Source organism: Mauremys reevesii, linkage group 4, assembly GCF_016161935.1.
Source record: "Mauremys reevesii isolate NIE-2019 linkage group 4, ASM1616193v1, whole genome shotgun sequence".
In the NCBI taxonomy this organism is placed as follows: Eukaryota; Metazoa; Chordata; order Testudines; family Geoemydidae; genus Mauremys; species Mauremys reevesii.
Genome location: NC_052626.1, coordinates 145,553,177 through 145,563,048, shown reverse-complemented (window position 1 = coordinate 145,563,048; position 9,872 = coordinate 145,553,177). Strand labels below are relative to the sequence as shown.

General features: G+C 50.1%; 1 protein-coding gene across 1 annotated transcript in view; it reads left to right on the top strand.

Annotated features, from left to right (window-relative positions):
- Window positions 1-224: 224 nt before the first annotated feature.
- The window catches only part of LOC120403219 (integrin alpha-D-like), a 40,829-nt gene continuing 31,181 nt past the window's right edge, over window positions 225-9,872 (top strand). Inside the window, exon 1 of the mRNA XM_039534078.1 lies at window positions 225-246. Within this exon, the coding sequence (XP_039390012.1) occupies window positions 227-246 (20 nt within the window). The 5' untranslated portion in view covers window positions 225-226. The remainder of the gene's footprint in view (window positions 247-9,872) is intronic.

Here is a 9,872-nt window from a genome sequence, read left to right as displayed (position 1 = left end):
CCCAATAGTCCATTTAAATGGGCTGTGTAGCAAAGTAGCTGGACCTTTAAGTCTTGTTCCAGTCCAGGTGCATCCTCCTTTGGTGTAATGAGAAGGGTGGGACTGGCCTGGGAGCTATAACTGAGAGCCCAAAACCAAGTGACAATCCAGAGAGGGAGGTAGAGTCATGAATGCAGAGCTCAGGAGCAGAGCAGAGCATGGCTGGGCTGGGCGCCTCAGGGAGGCGATGTCTGGAAGGAGGGAGAGGTGAGAGTTCCCCAGTGAGCAGTGGAGCCAAATCAGGCTGGAGAAAGCAGAGGGGCTTCAGGGGAGTCACCTCCAAACTCCCCCAGACTGGACATCCATGGTCAGAGAGGGCTGAAGGCTGAGAGCAGCAGCAGGATGCTCAGGACAGGTGAAGCCAGAGAGGCTTGAACTCTGGGGAAGGATGGAAGGTTGAGTTCGCTGATGTCTCCAGCTGGAAACATACCTGGGAATGAAACAAGGTGGAGAAGCACCCCAGCTAGGAGGGTGCTGGAGCTGTACTGAAGAGCCGGGGCATGGTGAGAGATGCCGGAGCTGTGCAGGAGAGCCAGGGCATGGTGAGAAACAGCAGAGCCATACTGGAGAGCTGGGGAATGGTGGTGATAGATGCTGGAGCTGTACTGCAGAGACGTGGTTTTGTTCATAGATCCCTAGATTCCGAGGCCAGAAGAGACAATTGTGATCATCCAGCCTGACCTCCTGTGTAACACAGGCCATAGAACTTCCTTGAAATAATTCCTAGTGCAGAGCTTTTAGAAAAGCGTCCAATTCTGATTTAAAAATGGTCAGTGATAAAGAATTCAGTATGACCCTTGTTAAGTTGGTCTACCGTAATTCCTCTTTTCTCCTTGTTAAAAATGTATGTCTTATTTCCAGTCTGAATTTGTCTAGATTCAACTTCCAGCCACTGGATGATGTTATACCTTTGTCTGCTAGATTGAGGAGCCCATTATTAAATATTTCTTCCCCATTTGGATACTTACAGACTGGGATCAATTCACCCCTGAACCTTCTCTTTGTTAAACTGAATAGATTGAGCTTCTTGAGTATCATTTCAATTATTCTTGTGGCTTTTTTCTGTCTGCTCTGCAATTGATCAATATCCTTCTTGAATTTTGGGCTCTAGAACTAGACACAGGATTCCAGTAGAGGTCGCAACAGTGCCAAATATAGGAGAAAATAACCTCTCTACTCCTACTTGAGGTTTTCCTCTTTATACAGTGACAAATTGGCATATTTTCCACCCCCAGAGCCATCCCATGCAGTCTGATAAGAGTCTAGATGATATGTGTGATGAGCAGGAACCTTCAGCTTGCCACAGCCCAGAGGGACTCTATGGGGCTCACCAGATCATTCATTAAGCAGTTCCAGATGTTCAGCCCATGCAACACTCCTCAGCCCTCTCCAGATGTTCTGCAGGTGACATCAATCCTCAGCCCTCTCCAGATGTTCAGAACATGTAATTGTTACCCAAAATTGGGTCAGCTAGTAAGTTTATGGAGGACTAATGACCCACCAGAGTTTGGCAGAAAGCAGCACGTTTATTATACTGATAGCTAAGCTCAAAGGGGGGTCACACTCACACTCGCATATTCACGCTCCCAGGACAGGCACGGCACTGGAGATGTCAGGATCCTTCAAGGTAAGTGTCCCACAGCGCAGCAATGGATGGTGCGATGAAGATGAGTCTTCTGAAGGCACGATGGAATGCAACATGGCAAACCACTGGCCAGGCAGTCCAGGAGAAGGGTCTTCATGGGAGGTATAAGCTTGTGAGTGCACTCCTGAACAAATGGCCCCTTCCCCTTTTAAGGACCTGCTCCCCATGGCCTGCAACTAGAGATGACTTGGCCACATCTGGTTGGTCACACTTCACCTCAGATAGTGCCCGTGCACTGGGTGTGTGAGCGCTGCCTAATTAGAGTCAGACACCTTGTTTACCTGGGAGCTCTTCTGATCTTCCAGCTGTTCAAGCAGCCCATGCATTCCAGGAGTAAGCAGGAGTGGGAAAGCTATTTCACAGGTATTCAAAGAGGGAGAGGAGACAAAAGGGGCAGGGAGAGTGTAAGAGACCATTTGAACATACATGTTATACAGAACATACAGGTCACTGCTGCTCCTACAACAGTAATAATATCTCTTCCCCTCCCCCAGTCCCTTCAGGACATGTGCATTATTCCTGAGCCATCCCCTCTTCCTACTTCTCTGGCCATTTTGGGGAATCTTTTCCTTTGCTTTTAACAAAAGCCTGACATTGAATGATTTTGAGAGGGCTCTGTACAGAGAACACCCCCTGATTTTAGCCCCTGGCCCTGTTCTCTGCTGGGGCGACATGGGAAATGTTCCTGGGGACCTTTTGGGGGGATATGGGCTGCAGACCCTGCAAGGGGAGGGGGTCAGAGATGCCAACACACAGGAGGCCTGGATGGTTCACAGCACAATATGAAGCCACTTGTCTGTTTTTAACCCTGCAAAAGAAGACAAGTACTGGAACTGTCTAGCTCAACCCTCCACCTCCTCTTGTATCAGGAGAGCTGCATCTGGCCTGGATGGCTGCTATGAGTCCCCCATAAACCTTCTCTTCTGAAATACTGTCCCAGTATTGCCAGCAAGATTGGAATCAGCAGAAACAGAAGCCCACTATTTCCTTGATAATTTACATTCCTCTAATCTCCCAGCAGAGGGCGCCCTGCCCCAAGATTGGAACAGTAAAGGACCACTTGTCATTCTGCAGCCACCGCAGGGACTTCCCTGTGCTGCCTCGGAGCTGTCTGGGTTGGGGGCTGGGGGAAGAACCCAGTTGCACAGACCCTCTCCTTCGCCCCACGGTGCATCAGAGTTAGGAGAGATCAGATCAAATGTATCCAATATAGGCTCCCCCACCAGTGGGATGTGGGCTGGGGTGGGGTGGTGGAATATAGCCCCTCCCTGGGGACATGGCATTATGTTCTCTAGGCCTTGTCGTTTAAAGGCAGGTCTCTCAGAAGCAGCCTCCCTTGAGACACTTCTCCAGCCGGGAGGTGGGAGACACTTATTGCTAGGCCCTACCAAATTCATGGGCCATTTTCATCAATTTTGTGGCCAGAGGGTTTTTAAATTGGTCAGTTTCAGGTTTTCAGATGTTTACATCTGAAATTTTACAGTGTTGCAGCCGTGGCAGTCCTAACCCAAAAGGTACCCAGAGATGGGTGTGATCTCCTTCCCTGCCCCGGGCAGCCGTGCAGGTGAAGAGGAAGTCCCGTCCCTTCCCAGCCCAGCGGGGACTCCCGACTCAGCGCTCTCGGCTGGGGCACTCCCAGTACGGGGAGATCTCATGGAAGGAGGGTCTCAGCCATGCTGGGGGAGGGCTTGGGGGGCAGCAGTACCTTGTTAGCCAAGAGTTTGTGTGCTGAACTCTGGACCAGGTTAGGATTTTAGGGCACCTGTCACCCATGTGTCCTGTAGTCCTGTTTGCTGCCTGTGACTCTGCCCTTAGAACAGCTTTCTCTAGGTGCTGTGTGTTGTGCGGAGCTGTGCACAGGGTGTAATCGGTGCACTGGGGTGTACTGTTGCTATGGGAACAGCAGGCTTTGCCAGGGTCCATGGAAGCTCCCTAAAAGTTCCGGGGGGCACCAGACTCAACTACCGCCCCCTCCAGTATGGGTCCGAGGACATAATGAATACAAGGTGCATGAGATACTGGACTCAAAAATCAGGCACGGCTCTGGAAGAGAAATCCTGGGGCCATGCGCCCAACTTCACTGCAGCCTTCCATGACTGGGGGCCCACACTTTGTGTTGTGGTTTTGGCACAGAATCTTACAAACCTGCCAAACTGAGGCCAGAAGGAGGCACCCTAGTTTGGAGGGGGGCAGTAAATGTAAGGATGTGGGGTCTAGAACCCAGGCTCATTGTGCTACCAGCCAACCAGCCGCTACCCAGGAGCAACTAACACTAGCCTCTGCTCCACCTCCCATGACCTGCTGTGGACACAGACAAATGGCTGGTCCACCTCAAGAGTTTGGCAGGCAGCAGCCCCAAGGCTCCTGATTGGCTCCCTGCCCAATATAAACCCAAGGGGCACTTCAGGATGTGCCCAGGCAACTGAGTGGGTCTTCTGTAGCTGCCATGACCAGGGGCGGCTCCAGGCCCCAGCACGCCAAGCGTGTGCTTGGGGCGGCATGCCGCAGGGGGCGCTCTGCCGTTTTCCAGGAGGGCGGCAGGCGGCTCCGGTGGACCTCCCACAGGTATGCCTGCAGAGGGTCCGCTGGTCCCCTGGCTCCAGTGGACCTCCCGCAGGCGTCCCTGCAGAGGGTATGCTGGTCCTGCGGCTTCGGTGGAGCATCCGCCTGCGGGAGGTCCACCGGAGCCGTGGGACCGGTGACCGGCAGAGTGCCACCCACAGCCTGCCACCGTGCTTGGGGCGGCAAAATGGCTAGAGCCGCCCCTGGCCATGACTGGCCCTGGCTTGATTTGGACTTTGCCTCCTGACTCAGATCCTGAATCCTGACTTGAAGCCTGACCCTCCATATTGGCCCTGGTCTGGACCTGTCTATGGACTCCTCAGCTACTCTTAGCCTCGGGTGATACCAGTCAGCTCTGTGTTCTTGGGGAACCAGGGCGTAGTATCCAGCCTGTCTGACTCATGAAAGACACCTCTCACCACCACCAGTCTCTGCTTGAACCGGGACCGATCAGAGAAATGACTTGCAGAGAGCAGTGAAGGGTGTTGGGAGACACACCTAAACCCCTCCTGACAAGGGTAACAAGGTTAAGGCATCTCCATTAGCATACAGAATGGAGAACAGAGAACTGCACTGAACTCTGGGACCTGAAAAGCAGGGAAGCACTGCATCATGGGGGATCTCTGCTCCAGATGTTAATGAACCTACACCTGCCCACACCCAGCTCAGCAGTTATCAGACCAATTCTAGTAATGAATCCTTGATTGGTATCCAAAATACAGAAGCAGCCTAATTGCATTGTGAGCTCCCTGGAAGAAAACACCAGCCATAGCCAAGAGTGATCAGCTCCTATTGTCTAGCCTAAAGAAAAACCCTGAGTCATCAGTCTACCCCCCAAAAAATCTAGTGTTTTCTCTTGAATCATTGTATTTTCTCTACAAAAACCCCTATCTATGCTCAAGTAAGTGTTCTGATGCTTGGATCCAAACTGTACATCAGTTCCACTGGGACTCCATCTTCTCCTGACTGATCATGCTGGGGGCTCTGCCTGTCTCCAGCACTCAGGATCCTGAGCTACCACCATCACCTGGGAACACTGACCAGTTCAAGCTTCATGGAGTGGGTGAGATCCCCCTCTTTCTCTATCTCTCTGTTTTCCTTTCTACCTCAGATATTAACCTTTAATAAAGTAACTGTTATGTTGGTTTAGGTTCTCCTTGTGTAGCTATCACTTACTATCCGATAAATAACTTTTATGGTTAAGCTGGTTGCTTCCCCCACCCCCGCCCCCAACTTTACTCTTTTGTGGTTGCTAGGTGCTACCGTAATACACCTAATAAATGTACAGTACCTAAAACAGTAGGGTCCTGGTCCATGGGCAGGTAGCCTACATGCTACCGTAATTCACCCAGTAAATAATGTTCAGTGCTTAGCACAATTGAATCCTGGTCAACAACTGGGGCTCCTAGGTGCTATCGTAATACACCTAATAAATACTATACGGTGCCCAGTGCAGTGGGGGTCTGGGCCATGCCTGGGGCTGTCCTAATTGCTACTATCATTCTCCTAATAAATAATAATACAATAGAGGTAGCTCATCTGTGCTGGAGACAGAACTTTCTCAGGGGCTGGCCCCAGGCGGGAACAAACTCCCCAGTGACTACAGACCATTCCAAAGCTCTCTACCCTTCATTCCAAGCATCAGGGGCATTTCTCTGATCTTGCCTTGTCAAGCATACAGCTCTCTGTGTGTGTGTACTCACATACAAGAGGAGGGTCTCACACCTTTGTTGTTTCTGCAGACAGACCTCACAGCACATGCCATGGGTTCCTTGCATCTGTTCATTCCCTACCCCACAAGCTCCCTGTGTATCTGTCCCATCCCTCTCAGTCCCATTGCAGCATGCATGAGTGGAAGGCGCTCAGATACGCCCGTGATGAGTGCTGTCCAAGACCCTGTATTGGACAGGGAGCACTTCACCCTCAGATGCCACACCTCGGCATTTCTTCGGGGCAAGTCATCTGCAAGGAGTGAACTTTAGCGTAAAGCCTCTCTCTGCTTTCTGAGCTAAAAGGCCGGATTGCGGGTGTTTAAATGGCCCATTGTAGGGCTCTGCTCCTATTGCAGAAGATTTGGCTGTGGCTGTGCCAGTGTTGCAAACCCATTGTGTAGGCTGAGTGAGACGTTCCAGTGGCCAGCAGAATGTGATGTAGCCTTCTCAGAGTTGGAAAAAGACTCCTGTGACTGCTCCTGTCTGGGCTGACCCAGGTTCCAAACCCCCTTTCGTATTGGACTCAGGTGGCTCGAGGGCAGCATTGACGCAAAGCACTGGGGAGGGCTGGAGCTTATTACAGCCAAAGTCCAAGTCTGCCAGAGAGAAATGATGGCACCAGCCCAAGGCAGCTCCTGGCAGTGGTAAAATCTATAGAACCTTTTCAGCCCGGTTTGGATGGGAGGGTGTTTCCGATCAGGACAGATCATGCGTCTCTGAAACAGCTCTTTAGACTCAGGAATCCTGAGAGGCGACTTGCATGGTTAGCAGCACTGCAGAGCTATGATTTCACAGTCCCGTGCAGGGCTGGGCGTGTGTTTAGAGGGCCTCACTGAGATGTGAACGGCAAGTACTGCCCTACGCAGAGAGCAAGGAACTGGTGCTAGAGGCGGATGAGTGACATTAGGAAGAAACAGCTGTCTCCTCTCTCTCTCTCTATAACTTGCAGAAATGCAAATGTTCCTGACTCACCCCTTGGACCCGTGAAGGGGGGTGTGGGGGGTTGCAGGAGTGGACTCCAGAGCAACAGAAAGATTCCCAAATAGAAGACCCTGATATCAGCGTAGACTGGAAAATAATTTGGCAAACACAGCCACTGTGAAAGATAGTTTTTACTGTGGTAAGGCGAGGGGATGCTGTCTGTACACAGCAGGAACACTCCCATCTCCAATGCAATATTTTGTAAGATCAAATCTGAGTTGGTGTGAAAAACATCTTGACAGAAAGTTGCTGTGTCAATATAGAAATACTTAAGACTGTATCATTGGTAATTTGCTAAATTATGGCTTTTCTGAGAGGGGACGGTTTGTTCTGGGTTGGATAAACCCTAATTCAAACTGCCCTTCATTCAGGGTACAAGTAAGAAATGAACATCAATCTCCTTTATGAAATAGCTAGCTGAAACCATAGGAGCCACTGCTCAAAATGCAGGTCATGAAAGAAAGGCCGGCCAGAAAATGAGCTGTGAGCGGGGGAGGGGTTTTGGGTGTTCTGTGTGTGAACAGAAGGAAACAGAAGTCAGCAAGGAAACACTAGCCACAGAAGCACTGAAAGCCTGACCCTGACTAAAAGGTGAGAGAGGTTTTGGGCAGAGTGCTAGCTAGAAAAGGGGGTGGGGTGAGGGTTGGTTGAAGTGGGGGTTGGGAGCAAGGAATCTGTCTCCTGCTGTTTGATTCCTGCTGTGTTCAGGGAAACAGGATTGTGTATGTTCTTTGTAAACAAACAGGATTGCATCAAAGGAATATCTGACTCCATCATCAATGTAACCTCAGAGAAAAAACCCACAAGACCCTGAATATTGACTAGCCACTCAATTCAAAGGAGACGCTATTTACAAACATGCCCTAAGAAAGGGCTAATAGCTGCCATCAAGTGGGTCTTTCATTTATTGGAAAAGCTGATAGGAGTGTTAAGCACCTTTCTTTCAGACTAAATTAAATGTCCCTTTATGTAGTGAGAGCTAGAAATGGGAAGCCACTGCCCAAGCCAGTAGGCAACAAGGGAAGGCCACTCAGAAGTTTAAATCATGAGGACTGAGGGACTTTGATACCCAGAAAGATATTGGAGACCCACAAGGATCAACTCGGTCCAGTCCTTTTCAATATCTACATGCAACTGCTATAGTATCAGAGGGGTAGCCGGGTTAGTCTGGATCTGTAAAAGCAGCAAAGAGTCCTGTGGCACCTTAGAGACTAACAGACGTATTGGAGCATGAGCTTTCGTGGGTGAATACCCACTTCGTCGGATGCATGTAGTGGAAATTTCCAGGGGCAGGTATATATATGCAAGCAAGAAGCAGGCTAGAGATAACGAGGTTAGTTCAATCAGGGAGGATGGGGCCCTCTTCTAGCAGTTGAGGTGTGAAAACCAAGGGAGGAGAAACTGCTTTTGTAGTTGGCAAACCATTCACAGTCTTTGTTTAATCCTGCAACTGCTATGTGAACTGGTTAGATGGGCTCAAGTGTAAGCAATATGCAGATGAGACACAGCTCTACAAATCCTTGGGCACACACCAACACACCACTACCATAAAAAATGGCCTGTGCTTGGACGAGATGGTTAAGAACAGCTGGCTGAAGCTGAACCCAAGCAAGACAAGGGGTGTTGCTGGTGGGCAAAGGAAAGTACTTTGAAGAGTTCACAGCCCTGGCACAGTCTCCTCCAGTTGGACAAGTGCACTCACAATTGGTCAGTTCAGTCCATAGTCTAGGAGAACTCTTGGGTTCCCTGTTGATGCTGATCTCTCACATAGCAGCATCTGCAGGTCACCTTTTCCACCACTGCTGGTTGGCTAGAACACTCCATCCCACCCTGGTGGACAAAGACCTGGCCTCAGTTATACACCTATTCACCACCTCTCAGATGCACTACAGTAATGTGATGGACCGTCACCTGGGCATGAAGCCATAGGTGTTTAGGAAAACCCAACTAGTCCAGAACACTGCAGAACATCACTTCCCCGGTATGGGATACTACGTCTGAATGTAACGCGCCCTGTGCTCTCTACACTGGCTTCCCTGAGAATAGACTCAAGTTTGAGACCTCAGGTTTTTATCTTCAGGATGCTCCATTGCCTAGGTCAAGGATATCCATGAGATCCAGGTGCGATCGCAGTCAAGTGGCCATTCATGAGCATATCTGAGGCTGCAGGAATGGATCAATCCACTTTGCATTGTGGAAAGCACCCGCAGGGAAGAGACCAGGATGGAAAGTTCTCCATCAGACTCCCTGGCACCTGCCCCCACAGCTGAGGCATCGGTCTCTCAGGAAGATACATCTCAAAACTGCCCTAGACTATAAAGGAGAGGGGCAAAGTCCTCCAAGGGATTTTTCACCTAAGATGCCAAAGGAGCTGAGCATGTTGGACTTTGTGGGAGATCTTGACTAGTGGGTGCGCAGCCGTCTAGCTGGAAGGACGCGTGGTAAGAATCTTACTTTGAACCAAGACTGTAGTTTTGTTAAACCTGAGTCACTAGAAAGGGGTTTTCACTTCATTTGCTTGTAACCATTTCTGACTTTATCCCTGACCCCTGAACTCACTTAAAACCTTGCTCATTTTGATGAAATAAACTTGTTTTGCTTTTAGTCTAAATCAGCCGCCAATTAAATAAACATACTGCTGGGCTTTTATCTCTTTAAAGGAGCCAGGGCCTGTATCATAGGTGCTGACTCCACGGGTGCTTAAAAAAAAAGTGGGTGCTCAGAAGTGGGGTGGGGTGGGGCACCCACCTGGAAAGAAGAATTTGGGGCTGGGGGTATGTTGGGGTCACTTGGCTAGCAGTAACCCAGGCTGGTGGAGACCAGAGTATGGCTGTATTGTAACACGCAGGGGGCTGGAGTCAGAGTTGCTGGCTGGGAGCATCCAGACCGGGAGCTACGGCAGTCAAGCATTTTAAGGCTCTCAAGGTTACAGG